Raw genomic sequence first — 22,938 nt, forward strand, 5'->3', positions numbered from 1 at the left:
GTGGCACGTGAATTCAAATCCTAACCTCCTCCTTATAAACAGATGTTACTTACTGCTTGTTACAAATAATTATTGTAATTTAAGCTCAAAGAACAAGAAAGCTAATTGATGCTGCTGCCCGGTCCTTGCCATCCAAAGCAGGATGTTTGGTTGGCAAGAGGATGAGATGTGCCTGAGCAAACAGCTTTCTAACTTTAGCAGACTGTGTCTTTCTGCAGTGAAAGCATGAAGGAGTATGGTGTCAGGAATTCCATGGCTAAAGCAGAAATAATTAAATACACCAAAATCTTGATGTACGTTTTAATACAGAAGAAAGTAGTACCTGTGTTTCAACTTGCTCACAGAAGCAACAGTGATGCCTGGTTCTGCCCTAAGTTTCTATCTTTTAAAAATCAAAGGGAATTACTGCTCAGAGAAGCAGATCCCAGATAGCACGTCTATACTTGTGCCTCCCCAGGCAGCCTGGCAATGCCTTGCAGCTTGCCCCATTGAACTTCAATACGTTGAGAAATGAAATCACAGAATCATTTTTTTCCTCCAGTCTTGATTAAATCCATGAAAAGCGTTAACGCAAGAGCAAGGATTTCAAATGACAACTCTTTTTTAAGCAAGCCCTGCACCATTTAAGTCGAAGACCATTACCACATAGTTTAAAGAGCAGCTCCAACACCTTGTCAGAATAAATTGCTATCATTTTACTGCCCACCGTGCTGGAGCAACCGCTTATGGAATTAATTCACTCTCAGAAACACTATTTTGATACAAACTCACTGAGCACAGCATGCAAAATACAGTCAGATCTTAAATTCAAAACTTTCTTCCTTGAAACATTAGTGTTAGGATATAAAGCATAAATACATACTTAAAAAAAAAAAGATAACGAGCTGTCCTACAGTGTCCAAGAGCATATGCATTTTTTTTGCTGTGTGTTATACTTTTCACAGCTTCTCAATCACACATCCAGTATCTTCCTAGGTAAGAGTATACAGCTTCATTTTCAACTGGTAGTTATGAAACATCTATGAAGGCATGCATGCCTACACCCATGGAAGAATGTGATAGCTAGACACTTATACAGGTGGTTATTTTACTAGGTTAAGCCAGCTGTGAGGACTCCTATTTACCACAAAACAGCAAATGTTCTTGCACATATTTAGGTACATTCCATGTGTTCACAGGCACCTTTAAAATTTTAAAGTAGAGTTTTAAAAAAAGTTATACATTTCATTTCCCTTGTCATTACGGTGTACAGGAAGGAACAACATGAACACTGATTTCCGCCCCCCCCCCCCCAAATTCTGAAGCAAACACAAATTGCACTTCTTTGCCAACCAAGGCTAGTAGCATTAGGTGACATATGTACTCTAAATGTACACTTGCTATACTTTTATACCATAAAAATACACCATAGCATACTTGCCTGAAAAGAGCTTTGAGATTTTCAGGTAGTTCTGTCTGACCTGCATACCCTGGGTTCATGGTAATAAATATTCCAACTGATGACTTCAATGTAATGTTTTCACTGAGGAATAAAAACCTCTTATAACAAAGATAATGCTTACAAACATTTTACAGTTAGGTTAGATGTAAACAACTGCATCATACAAAACCAGCCATCATGGGTCAGGTGACAAAGGTGGATCTGGGCCTGGATCCAGTCTCACACAGTGGCCAAAAGCAAAAGCATAGGAAAGTTTATTAGAGTTGAGCAAACATAGAGGCATTTCCCTGGTAGGCACCAGCTTTTAGTAATCTGTGGCTCCTCTGGTCAGCATTGAATTTGGAAAGACAAGACTGGACTGCTAAAGCAACAAAAAATTCATATGGCTGAAGTATGCCTATAGGAGGGATTAACTTTTAAAATATGCAAAATAAATGAGACTGATAGGGATGCGGTGGGTTTGAAAAGGATGGGAGACAGTGTCAAGTAAAGGAAGCAGAGGAAGGAGAAGATCGTACAGTGGAAACACAAGGCCTGTCTCAAAATCACTGGGAAACCCTGGAACCCCTGAGGTTTTTTGGAAAGTTGAACGCCATCAAACTTCTCACCATATGATGCACTGATTTCACATGGTAGTACTTGAACAAAACCAGAGTTTCAACAGCAAAGCTTTAATTGGATTCCTATAGGGCCAGGAGTTCACTCATGTTTATTGCTACATTTGGAAGATAAAGTTATTTTGAGGTAGTATATTACACAGGTAATTTAATGTTCCCATCTACTCCCTCCCTGCATTTACAAAGGGTTTCAGAGGAACTCTGGAAGAGATTTTTACCAGTTCAGTATTTATAGTCTGCAAAGAATAATAAAGCAGCACTGCTAAAATGCTCACTTCTTTCTCTTGTTCCCAATGGCATTGTAGATAATCTTTACTTGCACTGACACCGCTGACAGAACTTCTACTGATATGAGATTGAATTCATCAAAGAATCCCCAAGCTCCTGTCTGGACCAAACCTTTGTAGCTATTCCCTATAGACTAAAATAAAAAGTGAAAGATTTAAGATCTTTTTCTTGAAAACAACAACATCTGATGTACTTCATATGAAAAAGAAATTAAACAACAATTTCCATACTGCTTAGCAGAACATCTCACCTTGTAATCCATCTGCTCAGAACAGTTGAAGATGTACACCATCATACCAAGGGCACAGCCTAAATCTTTGGTGGTCTCTGTTTTACCTGTGCCGGCTGGTCCTACAGGACCACCGCTCATTGTTAGGTGGAGAGACTGAGATAGAGTAATGTAATGCCTGAACACAAGAAAAGTGATTGTTAGCATTGCAAGGAACATCGACAATGTTGGGTGGTTTGGTGTTTGGGTTTTTTGTTGTTTGTTGTTATGTTTTGTTTTTTTTTTTTTTTCCCAAACCTTATGTTTCATGGGAAATTTATTCTGAGTCCACTTTCTCGTTATAATTTAATGTTTCATGTTCACGTAAAATGATGATGTGGCACTACTTGGAAAATGCTTATTTTACATATGAAAACCGACCACACCAACATTTTTTAGCAAGAAGGAGTATCCTATTAGGGGTCACACAGGACAAGAAAAAGGAGTCTGTAGCTGCCACTTTCCCTATTTCAAATACTTGAGCCCTGGAATTGTCCCCCTCAACTGAATGTCATAAACACTAAGCCAGCCAGGATTGCTGGGTGCATCATTCTGGATCACCAATTTTTACAAGAAATTCTATTCTGGAGCCAAAACACTTCCAGAAAAAAGCTTCATTGTATGTGGTGTTAAAAAAGTAGTGGTTTGGACTTTAACACATGAAAAAAAAAAATTTCTTTTGCTGAAAACTCCTCATTAATCTTGGTATAGATCCATTCATATTCTTCTTCAGACTAGACGCTGAATATATACATGAAGTTATGCAAGAAATATTTCAGTTATTTGAAAAGTAATGGACATTAAAATCATACCATGACTTCAGTATGCACATCTACCTGCACACATATACTCAAAGATATTGTGTCTTAATAACCTTATAAAATACATATGAGATATGAAAGAACACTGAATTTCTAAGAAAGATTTAACTTTTTATTCACTGAAACAGATAAAGCAGACACTGTCATTAGTAACAGTCATTACCTGTCAGTCAAAGGTGTAATAACTAGCCAAGGGGTATTTCCCAAGTACTGATAAAAGTACTGAAACTGAGCATCACAAATGTTAGCAAAATAGTGTTTCTGGGTGTCATCCCACCTATGGCGTAGCAAAAGCTTGGCAACTGGTGATGTAAAAAGCCATTGCAGAGCCATTATGCCAGGTAGGAGCTATCCAGATGAAAGAAATGCGACCCATCACAAAGCCACAGCTGTCTTCACTAGGTTTCACACCTCATTCCTAGCCACTTATGAATAATAACTACTATAACCAATTATAAAGGATTAGACGCACCTCGAGGCATTTGTGCTTTTATACAGACGCAAGTGTAATATAAGATCTTTTTAATAGAGCTATTACAGAAGAACACATTGCCACTTATTAAGCCAAGACCTCTCCTTACAAACAATGCAGTCTTTGCATGGGAGCAGACATTACTTTGACCAGAATGAGTTTCATTTTACTCCTCAAGCCTTGTTTCTTCTTGTCTTAATGCCATCTTAGAAACTCATTTCATTTCTGAGGCTCAGGGGGTCAGAAGGAAAATGAGATTTCTTTCCCATTTCACTCCCCATCCAGTGAAACATTTCATGCATTCAAACCAGCAACATGTGCCAGCCACCTTAGTTTTACCTGAACAAAGTTATACATAGAAAGAGGACCTTAGTTTAAATAAACACTCAAAATTGTAATTGTATGCACTTATAAAGAGTCACTACATGAGAGAAGTACCTTGCTCTAAAGATGTACATGTATGCCTCTAAAAGGAGAGCAAAACACACTATGAATGATTGAAGATGGAATAATTAAAAGCAGAATAACTAAAGACATTTGGAAAAAATGCTCAGATTGCCCGAGGATTGTCTGCACTCAGTTTTATGATCTGAAATTTAAAGGAAATATCTTGCTGCTCACAGAAAACCTACTAAAAGTTTGAATGGTTCCCAGAAGTAGGGTAAAAATTGACACCTGACTTTTGTTCAGGAAAATTTTAAATTCAGAAGGCAATAGCCCCCAAAAACACAAGCACGGCACACAGCTCTGAAGCAGGCCATCTTCATGATTGTAACTACTACACCTTTTCCTTCCTCGTGCCCACGTGCAGATCCAGACCCAAACTTAGCTTAAGCACTATTAATTCTTTCCAAATCCACTAGAACTGTGAGCGTAAAAAATAGTCGATCCAAACACATACCTTCTGAGCTACAAGGCTTGCTGCTACATCTCTAGCATGAATATCTACAGTGCACATGGTCATGATTTTCTGTTGCTCACACAAGGAAAGTTCTCCAAGCAGCACAGTAACAAGAGCATTTAGCTGAATGACCCGAAAAGATTTAGGTAACCCTCTAAGACCAGATAGATCCCAGTAACATCTATCATTATTGCTTCTAGAAATTATTTCTGCCTACATCATGAATTAAATCGCCACAAAAACTAGCTTGTATGTACAAGTTTACTGATATTAAACCTCAGATGCCAGAATAAATCCTGGTTTAAACAGGCATTTCAATCACCTCCAAGACAATGACAATCCAGATGAGCACAAATACTGAAGATGGTCAAGTAGGCAGGGTAGGAAGAATGGATGGAGCAAAAGATTTGCATGAAGTTGAATTGTAAATTTTGTAGTTACCATCTCCACAGAGATATCCACCAGACTCCACAAAACTTGTGGTACTAATTGCTTGAGAACATTTATTACCAAACTGTTTGAAAATACACCTTAGGAAAGATCACATTTTGAAAACAGGCAGAGCAATGAAGGGAAGATCACAGAACATTATATGAATTTATTATACAGAGTTACATAGTGGAAAGACCCTATGGAATTTTTCAGGTTTCATATTAACAGGAAAGAAAAATGTACACAGCTACTGCATATAATTTTAAGGAGGCAAATATAACTAACTTTTATAGAAAGATATATTTTATTAGGTAGCTAGTGTGAGACAGAACTGTGCTTGTACATGTTTTAAAACTCTGGCTTAAAAATGGGTGGCGAATTAGTGAGACCTCAAACACTACACTTTCTGCATTATTTTTATATAATATACAAAAACACCTAGTGGTGCTGTTTTCACCAAGACAGAGTTAAAGCCCCAGAATATAATACTCCATGCAAACAAGTTATTTGAGAATCGGAGTCTATGCCCTAATAGATTTCGAAAATGCTTACAAAAATAAAACCAGCCAGTAATTTCATCAGGCTTCTTATTTTTCTTTATCATATCATGAAGGAGATATCAATAGCAACATTTTGAATGAAATTGTCAGGCATACTGAAATATGCCTGGCATCTTCCTTTAAACACACCCAAAGCTCCACTTACTTTATAGCAGTGAGCTGCTATCTGCAGAGCGGTCCAGATGATCTTTCCTAGTCCACCCTTTTTACAGCAGAACAACTCCAAAGTCCCCACCACAGGTTACACCATCAGGAAGCAGCAAAGCATGGGACAGTGCTCAGCTCTGCTTGCAAAGCGACCACAAAAACATAGCCTGCCTGGATTATATAGAGGTTCATCATGGATCAGTCTTTCACAGAAGCTAGCAGAGATTGTTTAACAAACAAACAAACAACAAAAGGCACATAAAGAACGAGTCCAGGAGATGGATATTCTGGGAACATATGCCACAATTTGCCACAGACCTATCAGCCAGAATTTGCTAAGCAAAAAAAAAAAAAAAAAAAAAAAAATCCACAACAACCCAACAATACCAAACCCTCAAAACCACGCCACCTCTTTTATCATCATATTTAATAGTCACGAACTGGACTGAAATTTGGCTAACCCTTTATTTGACCTTTTTTATACTTCTGTCATTCTGTAGCCAAAAGATCCACATTTTAAACTGCACACTGTGTGGAAGTATTTCTTTTGTTTAAAATCTGCTACCTAACAGCTTCAGGTAGTGCTTATTAGCTCTTGTATTATGAGAAACAGCAAAGATTAATCTTTATCCACCTTCTCTATTACAGGGATAATTTTAGACACCTCTATGAGATTTCCTCCCCCTTAAAAGTCTCTTTCCTATTTCATATTTCCCTTTGGCAGATTTTCTATGTTGGAAAATAAAATCAAAACTACTAAAACTTTTCACGTAGAGAAACAATATCCACACCAGCACAAAAACATTCAAAAGAAGCTGGAGGTAAACAAGGATGAAACAAAAATCAAATGGCAGAAGGTACCCTTCTGAAGTGGGTCTAAATCAAATAAAAGAAGTGGTAATCTGTTTGGTTTGACACAAACAAAACCAATGGTTTTGGCTTCCTGGCACAAATATATGGTTTTAATACTTGTATATGTACTAGTTGCATACTCTGTTCCTGCCACACTATCATGGTTGACATTTGGCAGTATCTTTGCTTTTACCTTTGTCCTGGTTTCAGCTGGGATAGAGTTAATTTTCTTCCTAGTAGCTGGCATAGTGCTGTGTTTTGGATTTAGGATGAGAATAATGTTGATAACACACCGATGTTTTGATTGTTGCTGAGTAGTGCTTACACTGGTCAAGGACTTTTCAGCTTCCCACGCTCTGCCGGGTGCACAAGAAGCTGGGAGGGGGCACAGCCAGGGGGGCTGACCCCGACTGGCCCCAGGGCTATTCCATACCGTATGACGTCATGCTCAGGATATAAACTGGGGGAGCTGGCCAGAGGGCAGCAGTCACTGCTCAGGAACGGGCTGGGCATCACTCAGCGGGGTGAGCAATTGTATAGTGTTTCACTTGTTTTGTATATTATTATTGTATTCTTATTATATTATTATTAATAATATTATTACTACTATTCTATTTTATTTTACTTCCATTATTAAACTGTTCTTATCTCAACCCGCAAGTTTTCTCCCTTTTACCCTTCCAGTTCTCTCCCCCATCCCACCCGGGAAGGGGGAGTGAGCGAACGGCAATGTGGTGCTTACTTGCTGGCTGGGGTTAAACCATGACAACATTTCATCTCAGTTCAGAATAATCTCACGGAAAACTCGGTAATTAAGATGTGATAAAAACACCCATGAGATACCAGAAATGGAAGCAAAAGGTGTATTTCTTTTTTCAGTAGATACTAATAGCAGTTTATTTACTACAGGATTAAAATTATTACATATGCTACTCATCTCTTTTTATGAGACCATTTTCACACTGTACCTATTTTCATTGAATTAAAGAAAAATGAAGATATCCATACCTGCTTCTTGTGGCAATCCTTCAGGGCTGATGCCAAGCCCTCTTCTAGCCTACCAAATGCCATTTCAACATCTGAAACCCACCAGATTTGTGAACTAGTAAGTGCAACCTGGGCTGGGCAGTCAAAAACCCACCGTTCTCTCTGCTTCTCTTCACAGGCCGGTATCGCCTCCGTGATACAGAGGCACGCTGTTTTGTGTACAGTTTCCTCAAGGCGTTGCAACCAAGACTCTACCTTTTGAAGAAAAAAACCCCAAACATGCATAAATTTATGCCTGTAACATAAATGGTACATTTTATACTAAGAATATAGGAAGCTGATCTCATTAATCTTTACAAAGGATTGTTTTACATAAACAGTCTTTACAACCTTGAACCAAGAGTGTTTTTTTTTTCTTCCATTTTCTCTCTCCTACTGCCTCTTCAGTAGGATTTAGTTCAGAGGAGCCCTTCCCAATTACTGACATAACAGACATTGTTTTTTGTTTTACATATCCATTTGACTTAAATCCACAGACATACGGCCTTAGAGCTCCAAGTATGAAAGTCTGAAGTTTTTCTGTTCATCAGACACAGAGTAAACACAGACAATACAGTCTTTCCTATGTCTCTATGCACTCAAATGTAGCTGTATCTTGGAGAAACTATCTCTAAGAGGCAAGCTGCATATATTTACCCATTCAGTCTGGGCCCTCCCTGCTGAGACAATCAATCATTAGAACCACATGCAACATTGATTTTATGCAATGTGAATGCTTATCCATTCAGCACTGTTCTGAGAACAATACGTTATTGTCTCAGAAGCTGCTGATCTGTTCTTTCTGACCTACCACTACCCAGTTAGCACATATACTGGCTGGCCAATTAGCAAATATGAGGCTCAAAAACAGCTAAAAGCCTGTTCAGCTGATAGGGGACATGGGGGAGAGCTGGAGGTCTGGAGAGGTGTGTGCTAAAGGATAAGAGAGGAGGGGATCTGAAAGTATAATGGAAGATGAAATAAAAGAGCAGAAGAAGAGAGGAAGTATGAGAAATGCAACATTCAACCATAGGCTTTATCAGTTCCATGGCTTTTAGTACATCTTTTTTTTCTTTTTCATTGTTCCTAAACACTTAACTCTCTACACTTCTTAAAAAAAAAAAAAAAAAAAGAAATTACATACAAGGGGCAGCTAGACAATTTGACAATTTATTAAATTATTAGTTTATTACACAGTTTTTGGGCACAAAATGTTTTGAAATTTAGAAAAAATAGTTGTGTTTTTTAATTACTATTTTTTCTAAATTTACATTTTTAAAAGCAGCATTTCATGCCATTGAGTGTCTACTTAATCTACTTCCCAAGGAGTGCAAAATTCATGAAGGAAATTTCACATAACTCAACATACCTGACCACTGCATCCATACCCTTCATAGAATGCAACATACTCCTTTTCTCTGCTGTGCATCCCAAGGGCAGCATTTACAGATTCTTCTATATTCTCCTGAAATTTAAGATCAGCAACTTTATCAAAAAGTTTGGTGAGACGATGGGCCACCTGCACCCAAAAATACCAGACATATAATGAAAACATTTACCTTATATTTGTGTCAATCACACTACTTTAATGCCTATTTCTACTAAAGTGGATAACTACCACTCTAAAATTTGCTATACACAATAAGATTGTGTGGTTCAGCAAAATTTAACACAGTTTTTAGCAACTAACTGGATAACATGAAGTCCTTGCACTAATTTTACAATTATGTTTCTTATTCTAATGCTTTCAGCACATAGTGTTTCAATTGATCTTAGCAAGTAAGATGCACTGAATGACCAGGTGATTAATCAACATTTTATTAAGTTTTAAAAGACAATTAAAAAAATTAAAATATTTTTTTTCCATAGTATTAGAACACATGCCAATTGAACAAATAATAAGAGTACTTTTGTTTTCCCTGGTGGCGCAGACTGACACGGTGACACTATCCGACTGTCTGGTGCACGATCACTACACAGGAGGTTTTTATGGGAAAAGCTGAGGTTAATTACACTATCATCAGTCACCAGAAGAATCTGAAGGACAAACATAGCTCAATATAAAACTGAAAAGTTTTGAAATTGTTATTAATTATGGCTAGTGCTTATTTCACAAATTGTCAATTCAGGTCTAAATGCCGTGTGTAACTACACACCTCTCCAAAGACCGTGGAGTTTGAAGACCACTGTCTACGCACCAGCATGCTCTATGCCTGATAACTAGAACAGAAGATTTGTTTGGTTTCTCTTCTTCTATGTGGTGCAGAGCAATGAGCGGATGAAACAAGTCACTGAGACTTAGTTACGTAAAGAAGCTATGAGACTGTCATCATGTTTGAAATGGCTCAGTGTTCAAGCCTCAAGCCCTTCATCCTCTTGGAAAGTACAATTTCTTCTGTTAGATGTCACATCACATCTAAAAAAGGCTTTGCCTGAGACACACCAATAACTCTAGCACTCAGAGAATTAATGGCCATGGCTGGATAGTCACTGAGGCCAGGAGCATCATCTGGCATGTAGATAACATAGTATAAAGCTTCTGAAATACATCAAAGTGCCTGTGATTTCATACAAATTGGTCTCAAAGTGTCACAAAACCTAGCAGATCATTGTTCAAGGGAGGAAAACAGAAGGATAGCTACAAAAACATTCCTTGTACAATGGTCAGCAGCTCAAGCAGAAACAGCCTAACAGAGACCATAGATCTTTCAGTCTTATCATCACTCTGCATAACATGCCTGAAATTTGATCAATCAGCACCAGAAGCAGAATAGATTTGATAATCTCATTGACCTTTTTCATTTCTAATTCCTGCAAACCTACAATCCAAACATCCAAATAAATGCAAGTTGCACATAGCTAAATTTCCAGCAAGAGACAGCACAGGATTTGTAACAATTCTCCTCAGCATGATGGTCTCATCTCTCCTTGCTGAACACCTTGTACTTGTCCTAGCTGGGAGGAAAATGTTTACTACCTCCTTTACACGAAGTGTTCCTATTTGTAAAGTAAATTAACACTCAGAAACAAAGGTGCAGTTCTACAATAATATCTCCTCACATGGTTAGCTGGAAAACTTGCCTTTCTGTAGACAAAATGAAGTACAATAGTATGCAAGGAGGTTCACCTGTTTTGGCTGTGTTCCTTTTGAAAGGATGTCTAGCAAGTCTGCTGAAGAAAGAAAGAAGCAAGGAAAAGCTATATGCTTGGTTTCTAAATATTTAGCCAGAACTTTTTCACAAAGAGAAAGTCTGAAAAGAACACAGATTTTAAAATTACATGCCTTTAATCACCCTAAAGCCAAGAATTCCCTCCCAGTTAAGGAAGAAATCAGACCAAAGAGTAAAACAGAACAATACAATCCACTTCTAATTTAAAATAATAATGATGAATACAACTGTAAGGAACAGGTAAGGTGGCAAATCTTACACATTTCCTTTCCAGAAACCTAAACAGAACATGCTCTTTTTACTTATTCAGACCAAGGAACCTAAGAGAACAGAATTGTGCCAGAAAAGTCCCTGAAAAGTTTGGCTAAGTAGAAACTCCCCTTCAACCTTCCAGAGTCCAGCCTTAGAAAACAAGGGACAAGAACAAAATTTCTTACTTGACAGGGCAGTTATTTGCAGATAAATTAAAAAAAAAAATTAAAAAAGCTAAGAACCAGTCTAATGGGGGAACAAAGTAACCACTTTTCTTAAGATGCACACATTTCCTTTTATGTATGAAGGATAACAAACATGAAAACGTGTTGGTATTGACACAAGAAGTATTAACCATCAAAATACTCAATGACATGCCTATCTGGAGAGGAAAAAAACCCCACATTTATTTACGTGTGACTGATGCACTTTAGCTATTAGCTTAGTATCTCTCATAACAAAAGTGACATCTCAAAAAACAGCTTTGTGTTTTGTTTTTTTAACCTTCCTATTACAACTTTGCAAGGAGAAACAGGCTATGGCTCCAAACATCATTGCTCCTACAGGCAGGAAGAGTGAAAGTTAGTGAGAAGTTCAAGGCCTACCTTTAAATGTGCTGAAGGAGGACCTTTGCTGTACACAATCCACTATCTCCTGCCGTAAGCGTGAAAGGAAGACTCCCAGCTCCCAGGTTGTGGACAGGAAGAAAATTAGTTTGATCCAAACTGACCTTTGACAATTTTTACATCATGCAGTCCATAAATAATGAACCAATGCCTCACATGTAATTGATCATATAAAAAGCAGTAAAAATCCAATATGTCAAATAGAAAAAAAAATGACAAAAATAATATCATAAGATCATCTCACACCTGTACAAAAAGCAAACGTGACCTGACAGGTCTCATTTCCTGACCGTTCCAGAACTACACTTTGGAACAATTCATAATCATACTGGAAATTTTACCTGTGCCACAAAGCTTCAAATTTTTCATACACCTTTGGCTTGGTTGTAGCTTCCATCACATTTTTTGTATTTGCTATGTCAGTCACCAACTCCTGTACAGAAGTGCGAGGAAGCTAGTGTAACGTGGAATTCCCCTCAGATTTTTTTTCTACTTCATACTGTTTACTATACTGGGACAAGAAAAGCACTGGGAAAAACAGCTGGAAGAAGGCACCTCATCAGCTTGTTTTAGATTCTATTTCTTAAACAGCAAAAGAAAAAAAAAAAAAATCCAGAAATGCCTATTTTGACAGCATTTAGACTGAACATGAAGGAAATGTAAAGTGAACAGAAAGAATTGCACTAGAGGAAAGCAAATACCACTGATTATACTATTAGAACTCTTCTAACAAGATAAAAATGACAGATCATAACAGAAGCATTAACTTGTACAATAATTCTGCTCATGTGTGCAAGCCCAATGCCTGCCTTTTTCAACATGCACCATGAAGAAACTTATGCATGTTAAATGGCATGAATAATTTCATTGTTTTTGACAGGGTTCTCAACTCGTACAAAGGTGTGAAATTTTTTTTTTTTTTTTTTGGCATATAGTTAGACGTACTGCTGCCCACATTGTTTAAATTGCAGATTTAAACAATTAGAAATGTATTTGAAAATTTAAACGTAGAACCTCCCTATAGAACATTAACATATCTTAGCTTTTCAGAATCGTACATAATGAGAACTTTCCCTGGCATAAGTGGATTGAATTATAGGTATATTGATAACACACAAGTTAATCTCTTTTCTAAGCAAGGGTTCAGTGACTTTTTTTGGTCAGAATTAAGGCACGATATTTTGTGTAAGTTCAAATGTTTAGGTTGATTGCTGTAATTACCTTTGGCCAATAATAAATAATAGACCATAAACCTGTATTTCAAGTATCATTGTCATAAATGATACGGAATTTGGCAGAAGGGATTTCTGTAAATCAGAAATATTGTATCTCCATGTGACTCCAGGAGGTTAAAAAGCTAACAAAGCATAAATAAAAGAAGATATTAAAGTCACGTGAAGGAATGACCTGCATAACTTTGTCACTAATCATGGTTTGTGACAATGTGTGAACCAGCAGCTACCAGTCCATGCAGAAGGAAAACAAGGCAAATAATTACTTTGATTTTAATAATAAAGAATGCAAAAATCCACTTCTGATATTCTCCCAAGTAAGCCTAAGACTCTCGTAATAATGTAAAATTCAGTGGGTTAGAAACAAGCCTATCAAAGAAACATTCAAACTAAACTGTCAATATGGTAGTATTTAAAAAAAAATCTCTATTTAATTACCCACTCTAAATAATTCAAATGCAAGATATAAATGGACATAAAACACTAACTCTACTAACTTTGAAGTCTCTGTTGACTTCATCAAATCTGTTTACATCTTCAGGCAGCTGGCTTCTGATATCTTCAGAGCTAGTGAAAATACTTTCTAGATAAGACCACGTGCGTTGAATTTCCATCCAAATGGAAATGACAGAATCTGCCATGTTTAATTTATTTTGCCAACCTTTCACTTGTTCAGTGAAATATACCACATATTTACTTTTCAGAACTGTTTGCAACTGAACCGAGAAAAACAAAAAACAGCAAAACACACTAATCAAAAGAATTTATCAAACAGAGCAACTAGAGCTAATAAGTCTAAAATTCTCCTGTAACTTGTTATTATCATGTATCATAACAGAAGACTTCTTTAAACACTGCAAATGGACAGCATATTATTAAATGATTTTAAAAAAAATTCTAAGAAAATATTAGCTCAGAAAGCTGTAATTTTATTAACTCCTACATGAAGACAGGAAATATTTTTAGAATATATATAGTTACATAGCATACATATAATTTCCCAGGGCTAATATCTGGAAAAAACATAACTCTCTGCAATAGAGATTCAGGAAAAAAGTTTTAACTAACCAGTTGTATCAAGGGAGTGAATAATATTGCTATACTAATAGTATTTCTATTAATTAAATCCTTATTTGATTGTTATCTAAAGTTTCAAGCAGCTGTTCATTTGACTTTAATAAAGGAGCTGCGTTCCTGTGATGCTCTTTGTAAGAAAATTCCATGGCAGCCCATGTTTGGCTGATTTCTGCCAAAATCTGGGAATAACAAGAGTAGTAATAACATCTGTCTATACCTATTTTGAGTGGAGAACTTTAATTAAATTATATTTAATTAACAGTGATGGTAATATACACCACAGACAAGTAGTTTCACTAGACTGTGAACTTTGCTCCCTAGGTAAGTCACATGAAAATATTCACTTCTATCATTAATTTCTGGAAACAAAATTTAATCAAACAAATGCAAAAACAGAAGGAAAAAATGGGTACTTCTCACCTTTTCAGTACCCAACTCTTTCACAGTGTTGTCAACTATACTTTGGACTTCATCTTCTACTTTATGAAGCTGAAGTCCTAGAATGTCTGTCAAGGTAGTATCTTCTGCTACTAAAAGCCTGACCTATAAAGCAAAGAGACAGCAGAGAGCAAAATAAGCAAACGAAAAAGAAAAATCAGACATAAGCATATAACAAAGTGTTCAAATGGAATCCAAGTAAAAAACAATGAAGTTATATGCACTCTAGATACTGAATATACTTCCAGATTCAGACCAAAACTGTGAACTTAATCAGCCTAGATGGAATATTTCTTGATGCTGTTACTGTATTTTTTGTTTTTTCTTGTACTGGGGCATATTGTGCATCATAACACTAAAAGGCAAGGTTATTTGCACAGATGCCATTGAAGCTGACGTAAGCTACAGATGCAGTATTTGCACACTAGAAATCTTGGGAAGTGGTGGGATTATTTGCCATGTTTTGTTACTGCTTTGTAAGATATCAATTAAACAAAAAAAAAACTTTAAAATTTTAATCAAGGCTTTGAAGAGACAACAGTCAATCCTTTTTTATTTAAAAAAAAAAAACCAACACAAAAATTGTGCTAGACCTGTTTAGGAGCTTTCTGTATTAAAAATAATTTTAAAATGTGTTTTTATTAAAACTGCGAAAAATGCTTTGTATATTGGAATAGCAACATTCTGTTACTCTCTTTGTTTTTCTTTCAGCTTTACAGTTTTCATTTTAAAAATGATTGAAAATTGAACTTCAATTTTTTTTTTTCAAAATGGTTAAAAGAAATTTTTATTCAAATTTTGAAAACTAACAACCAGTCCATGTTATACCCTAGGATCCAAAACCACTGGGATTCTTCTTGAAAAATTGAAATAATTTTTTTTTTTTTTTTTTTGTTCATACAAACTTCTTTGGTTTTCCAGCTATATGATCAACAGTTGGGTAAACCGCATACTTCTCTCCCCCTTCTGGCACCCCTCTCTTCCCCCGCCCCCCATCTACTGTCAGGTCAACAGTCTCTCTATGCACTAATTCTTAAAAAATTTACTAGTAGGCTGGTATTTCAGGTGGCCTGCCTTTCCTTACCTGCCATTTCCCTCTGCCCATCATTTTGTCTGTTCACTATTAAGAAACATTCTCTTTTGCTATCCAGGAGTGTTTCTAGCCACATTGCTTGTTTTTCTCATAAATATTTAATAGAAATTATTACTGGGAAGTATTCCCCTGTCCCAGACAAGACACAGAACCTTTCAAGCTTAGTGCTATTTTCAGGCTCAGCAGGGAGACAGCCAGGTATGGAAGAACGCTCTAATTTGGCAAGGCAGGTCTGCCTTCAGGGAATTGGGTCCTTTTGAGCAGAGACCACAAATTCACTTGTCAACCCACGAGATGCCTCTATCTGAAACCTAAATCTCTGCTCCACTTATACATTGGATAGTTGGCAGCAGTGGCTCTACCATGTGCCTGACAGTACTGCTGCATCTATTCTATAGTAGAGCACGAAAGACCATCACCGAGGTCTCTTTGGTCGAATACTTACTGCTGTCACATTCATGACCTGGTACCAGTGTCTCTCTCTGATTGCAGGATTTTGCAACTCTAGTATTGTCCTCAGTGATGGCATCAGATTCTTCACCTTTAACTCCAAGCCCCTATATACATCCCAGGAACAAACTTCTTTATCCAAAGACCACATTTCCTAAGGAATAAGATGAAAATAACTGCAAAAATTACTTGTCATTAACAGGCACCTTGTTGATAGCTTTAAGAAAAATTTAGGTTCGTCAGAAAATTCTACTTTCCTGTTTCACATGCAGATGTGTGGGACAGTTGTAGTTAGTGCAAGTCTAGGGAAGATTTTATTGGGGTCACTGGTTTATGTGGCAGATAAAGGCTCTGGAAATGTACTTCCCAGTATGTCACTTATAGTAATGGAACTGTATTAGCACTGCATTTACACAGTGATTTTATGATTATAGTTGGATTAGAGCCATTTACTTCATCACAGCCCTGATGATTTAAGTCTAATTTTCTTATTAATTATTTCACTGCAGATAAAAGTATCCATAAATTTAATATATTCAAAGCCACCATCCAGAGGGGTAAGGAAGACTCATAGGCACACTGGAGCATGACGAACATGACACAAGTGATCAGCTCATGGGCAGTGATCAGCATCTTCTCTGTTCTATGACCTGGCATATGTGCCACAGCGAATGATGCAAAAGCAGAAGGCGAATGTGGTTAGCTCAACTCTCTCCTTTTACCACCCCTATCACAGGTATCATAACGGGCTAAGTGGAATCACATTGTTTTGAAGCACCCTAAGCCAAGGCATCTGCTGTAAGTCTGAGTCTTCTCTTCAATGCAATTAAACCTATTTATTCCTGAATGAAACAAATGTGTAAAGAAGAAACTTTATACCAATTAGGTTCAAAACTTCCTTCCTTCCATACTCAACCACTATGCTGTCTATGAACCACAGCTATTCTTCTAGTGTCCTACAAATAGTCTAGGGGCCTTTGCTGCTATTTTTGCTTCATACTTCGCTTGTCCCATTGGAACTGTCTTCTGCAGGCTACTATCAACAAAATTTTTCAAACACTTCAAGCAAAGAAAGTGCCATCCCTTTAAAAATTAGCATCTTCGCTGCAACTCCCAACATTCTGGAGCTATGTCTAAGAGCAGAGAAGATAAACCTCTGCAAATTCCACCAGTCTCTAAAAATTATGACTTTCATCTGGTGGGGCCTGTCATAAAACCCCACCCTCTTTATTCTTTCACATACTGCCTCAATTCAGAGAAGTGACAGCACGGTTTGACCGTGTACCTCCACAGGGCCTGGAAACTCAGTCAGAAGAATAAAGTTTTAAAAGAAAGCCCCCAAAACAAAACATGTTCCAGAACATTCAGTTTGGATGCAAGCAACAAATCCACTGGAACATCAAAGCGGGTGGGAAGAGTGAGGAAGGGGTGGCACCGAGACAGATAAATTGCAGAAAGAGACAGCTATGGAACCTGCCTTGGCAAACCTTCCGAGCTCCACATCCATCTGTTCCACATTAATCTGTCTCCACTGGGTTTTAGCCCAATCATCAGTGCTGCTCTGAAACAGAAAGTACAGCTAGAAGTGTCAACAACATTTGGTAAAGACAAGCTTCTGCTATATAACAGATAAATGGATGCAGGGGGAAAGCCCATCACCAGCAATAGCTCTTGAACCCTATTTTTCCAACCCTACACCACCACTACCCAGAAAGCATGCAAAATAATCCATCTTCTCAAAATTCAACCCAAAACCCAAGCATTTAAAGGATTTTATACTTGTTTCTGATAGGTATACATACCTACCTTTCTTGTGCTATTAAACACTCACCTATATCCACTGATAATATACAGATGCACCTGGGAAATGTGGCAAAATCTGCTCTGCACCCCCTCCTGGCAATACAAATGCTAGGCAAACAATTATGGAAAGAAAATCTAGGTACATATATTTTTTACCCTTGCCTATGAAAAACAACTTCTTGAGGTAAATAGAACTTTACAAGGCTGATTTCCTATACAGGTCTGTACACTGACTTTTCTGGACTCTTGCTTCTAGTTTTCTACAGCTTTCTAATGTACAATCCTCAGTTCTGAAGTGGAATTTTCTGGCTTTCTGAATTTTGAGTCAATGATTTTAATTATTCCAGCAAGCTATTGCTATTTAAAAAAGCTCAAAATGAAACTACAAAGGTTGTTTTTCTTTGGGATTGTCTTGAAATTGGTTAACTTGAGAACAGAGATATTTTTACTCTGGGTGTTCTAAAACATAGCAACTATAATTTCAACAATAAAAGGAATACAAAAATCTTCATTATCTTAAACTTTTTTTAAAATCAAAACTATAACACTTCTTGGATCAAATTAGAAGCATAACATTCAAAATATATTCTAACTTTATAATAAATTTTTTTTAAAAAAAATTTACATTAATATAAACACTGATATCCTAAACTTTCTTGAGCAACCACACTTCTTTTGGACATTGTTTCATTTGCTTGTAGTCTGGAATAGCTACTTCAAATAGTTTTGCTGATTCCTGCATTGGTAACGTTTCTTTTTCCAGCACTTCAAGCTCTTTATTTGTCTTGAAGAGGAAAAGAGCACTCAATGAAGTACAGTTATGGGGTATATTGAGCTTACCTAAATCTGTCAGTGAAATCTATAGATTCTGTATGTATGATTCAGTTTAAGAAAAGCTGAGAGCAATTATTGCAGAGAGGTTAAAAAGTTGTGTTTGCATTGTCTCTGAAGGCACCCAAAAGGGCTCTACATTTGAACAATAAAAAGAAAAGCTGTATAGAAAACAGTTAATTTATACTCTTGTAATAAATCTCTTAATGTATTAAACCACTTCTCCTTACTTTAAAGTTGTATAAATGCTAATAAAGTCCCTTCATGATGTTTTTAAAGATCCACTGAATCTTCCACTTTAGACTACTGTATTCAAGAGCACGTTCTGCTGGCTTTTCAAAAAAACATAAATAAAGAATGAGTAAGTATTGTGAAATTTTTTACTTTATCAGTGAGCATATGCAACATTGGAATAGAAACCTGGATTTGGTGGTGCTAGATTTATACCAGCTTCTTGGAAAAAAAAAACAACCCAAAAACCCAAAAAGCAACACCACCACCACAAACAAACAAAACCATATCACCAAAAAAACCCCAAACCCAAACAGCTTCCCCGTAAAAAGACAGAAAACCTAACCCACAAACCACAAATATTTTAATATGTACATTGAAATATCATTAGATTTAGTACTGGAAGATTACAAGTAAATACATTTTTCTGAGATTCCCCATTACCTTATCAAGACAAGCATATGCATTTTCTGCATCAAACTGAAAGGGAGCTTCTATTTTAAGTCTTTCTCTGAATTCCATCTGCTCCCCTGGTGAAACACAGGTAATGACACCTGTCACTGATCATGTTCTCATAAGAAAAAAAAAAAACAAAAAAAACCCCAAAAACCAAAAAAACCCCAGAGATAAAGACTGATCACAGAATTCACCATACATCAAGTAAAGTGCATTTTCTTCCTATAACTGTAACCTCAGGTGCCTGAAGAGGAGTCATCTTGTGCTTTACCAACACAGCTCTCTTCTTAACAGCATTCCATTTTTCAGGCAATTCCTGTTTAACAAAATAAAATTATCTTGAAGGAAAAAAAAAAATCACACATGGCAGAAAAACATTAGTAAAATTGTATTTTAACAGTGAGGATACGCCAACACCTGCCTATGAATAAGAAATTATAGTGGAGGATTTATTTAACCACAAACTATACTTCATGTTGTAGCTTTTACTAGAATTTTTGTCAACTGTAAAATAATTAATTTTATGGATCACTGGTAATCATAAACTACTTGAACTTAATTAACTCAGTTATTTTACATATAATCACATAAAACTCTATTCAAAAATATGTTGGGAATCTTCCACACAGTAAAACAGAGAGCTCCACCCCTGCTGCTTTAACACATTTTCAGATATACACAATATATTATTATTACATATTATACATTATTATATATTATTATTAATTATTATACACGATATACAGCACACAATAATCTTCCTTGGTCGCCTCTCTGAAGTCCACCATCTGTAACTTTTATAAATTCTTCTAAGTCAGTCAGACTACCAAAGAGAGACAGGTATGATTACAAATAGGGCAAACATTCCTTACTACAGTGAATAAACATGTAGTAAGCCCTACTGGTACTACTAGTGGCACTTATGCTGTTTTACAAAATATAGTTATTTTATTTTATAAATAAAAATAATATAGTTTTTATATATCATTTTAAGACATTTTGGGCCTGACTTCCAGAGATGGCAAGTGCTACTGTTGAGAATTAACCCAAGAGGATATGCAAGTACAGTATCTGGAAAACAAAACAAACCAAAAAACCACAAAAAAACCCCAACCAACCACTAAAAAACCACTAAGAAAACAAAAAAGCTGTAAACCCAGCTCATTGAAGTATTGCATGTAAAAAGACCCCAAGCTTATATTTATTCCTTTAGTGCATATAAACACACGCACACACACTCCACTTCACCTAACAATGACAAATCTCAAAAGATACTCCTGAAACATCCAGCTCCATTTCTTAATAAGGTTTAGCAAGCTCATTTTGAAAGGCTTCATATCCACTTTAAACCAACTTTCAAAAATTTTTGAGTCTTCAAACTTGTTTATCTGAACATAAAGATTTTCAGAGATGTCAGTCTAGAGCAGAAGAGAGAAAAATAAATGTATGTACTCCTCCATTCCCCACCTCCCCCCCCCCCCAAATACCCAGTTACTAAGACTAGTTGCTTTCTTGCCTGCTCTTTAAACAGTTTAATAGTGGGAGGCTGTTGAGAGACTTCATCAGTAAGAGGCATCTTAGTGGATGCTAAACCATGACCACGGAGAAGGAATTGCTTCATAAACTCAGACTGGTCCTCCAGCCAGAGAGATGCGTAGCCAGCAAAAGATCTTCTGTACTCCAGGGCTTTGCTGGTAACATTTGCCACTCTCTCCATAATCTCCTGCCTGATTTCAGACAGATCAAACGTGTTGTCCATATCATTCTAGGCATCAAAAAAAGTTTTGTTATTTCAGTAACTGAGACAGTAATACTAATTGGTTAGATTTACATGCAGATAGAAGACTGGAATTCCACCCCTTTTCCCCAGAGATCTACTAACAAGAAAAATTACAATGCACTCAGCTGTTCCTATTTTGGGTTCAACATCACCACATATTTCTGAGAGAGAGAAAAAAAAAAAAAAAAAGGCAGCTTCTGGACTTTCTAAGACTCTGCAAGGAAAAACAACACCTAATCAGTTTTCTTCATTTAATGATATCAATTCACAAACAAATTATGGTGGAAAGTTTTGGTTTCCTACATGGAAGTTCCATGTATGCTGGCCACTTTTAAGCTAGCCATAGCCTCACCAAGTTGAACCAGAGGGGAAAAGATGCATAAAGCAAGAAGTGAAAATAACAGGAACAATAAAATTCTGGGAAAAAGGAGAATATGCCCCCATTGTATCTCAGTAGCTATGTCAGTGGTCAACAGTTGGAACGTTTGTTACTCGATAATTTAATTCAGATGGGTCTAATTGTCCTACAGAAGCTTTCCGTTCTTTGTGCTACCACCTACAAGCATGTTTGCTGAAGGATCAGGAAAGGAGGGAGACATGGGGCACAATTTTCAAATAACTTGGATGTCTAGGTCCCACACCAGTATCTTTGAAAGTGTCGTCACCACAGAACAATAATACTGTTTATCTGGGATATGTTAGTGTTGTCCTAGAGCAGCAAAATTCCTGGGTTTGTTAGTTAATGACTCATCCAAAAAATCATCAAGCAAATCTCTTACAGTTCTTAAAAAGCAACCCTGAAAGTATTACCGAGTGCACTTCAATGCAGAAACATGACGTTTCCAGAATATACCACAAAACTTGAACTGTACACATGCACAACATGGATGTATAAATTCACTTGGCTAAGAGACCATATTATGCAGATCACACTTGTTCAGTGACTAGCAATGCCTTATTTAAAGGGTGTTTCCACTAAATCAGTGACTATGAACACTTACGGATGAGGCAGAGATGAGAAGCAGGACTAAAATGTCTGTATTTGTTCCTTCAGTTCTTTAGCTCATTTAAGGTTTCCCGAAGTAACTGGTATATTTTCATTATTTCATTCCCTTCTTCTGCCTGCTTATTAGAACAGAAATTAAGCCATTATGAACAAACAAGAGCATAATCTTTTATTTTTGCATTGTGGCATACCTTTTTAATGTAATCATCACGTATATGTCTGCAGTTATTCAGTTCTTCATACAATATTTCCAATAAAATATTGCAATTTGGGCTAAATATCTCCATGTTGACAGGGTTTTTTAGAAAGCTTCCAAAGATAGTTAAAAGCTTAAAAAGAAAATAAAGGGGAAAAAAAAGAAAACAAACAGCAAAGTAAGCATTACAGTTCTTTTTCTGTAATACTCTTCTCTCAACTTGAAATCTCATCCAAAATTCTTCTGAAGTACAAGGACTGGAACTGTACCAAGCTATACTATAGGTATGTGCCATGTGCTGATAAACAGACCACATATTTCCAAATATCCTCTTAAATTGTGATAAACAGATGAATTCAAGAATGCTAAGAAATGACAGGTTAGGTTAGATCCTAGAAAGTATGGAACTAGGATTTCCAAATCCAGGCATATACCCCACACTCTAGATACTTTCTAAATCCTACCCTGCACA

The 22,938-nt window shown here is 36.6% G+C and overlaps 1 protein-coding gene across 1 annotated transcript in view; it reads right to left on the reverse strand.

Annotated features, from left to right (window-relative positions):
- DNAH11 (dynein axonemal heavy chain 11) overlaps positions 1-22,938 on the reverse strand; it is a gene marked incomplete at both ends in the record, with an annotated part of 151,645 nt that overhangs the window by 115,612 nt on the left and 13,095 nt on the right. The window contains 20 exon segments of the mRNA XM_082329513.1: positions 1,421-1,537; positions 2,334-2,479; positions 2,597-2,753; positions 3,599-3,783; positions 4,809-4,931; positions 7,808-8,041; positions 9,195-9,290; positions 10,953-11,076; positions 12,215-12,306; positions 13,603-13,821; positions 14,236-14,361; positions 14,603-14,725; positions 16,159-16,317; positions 17,641-17,724; positions 18,619-18,750; positions 19,684-19,800; positions 20,220-20,307; positions 20,733-20,902; positions 21,001-21,249; positions 22,462-22,599. Of these exon segments, the coding sequence (XP_082185639.1) occupies positions 1,421-1,537; positions 2,334-2,479; positions 2,597-2,753; positions 3,599-3,783; positions 4,809-4,931; positions 7,808-8,041; positions 9,195-9,290; positions 10,953-11,076; positions 12,215-12,306; positions 13,603-13,821; positions 14,236-14,361; positions 14,603-14,725; positions 16,159-16,317; positions 17,641-17,724; positions 18,619-18,750; positions 19,684-19,800; positions 20,220-20,307; positions 20,733-20,902; positions 21,001-21,249; positions 22,462-22,599 (2,879 nt within the window).

This window comes from Platalea leucorodia (genome assembly GCF_965183815.1).
Source record: "Platalea leucorodia genome assembly, chromosome: 1".
Taxonomy (NCBI): Eukaryota; Metazoa; Chordata; class Aves; order Pelecaniformes; family Threskiornithidae; genus Platalea; species Platalea leucorodia.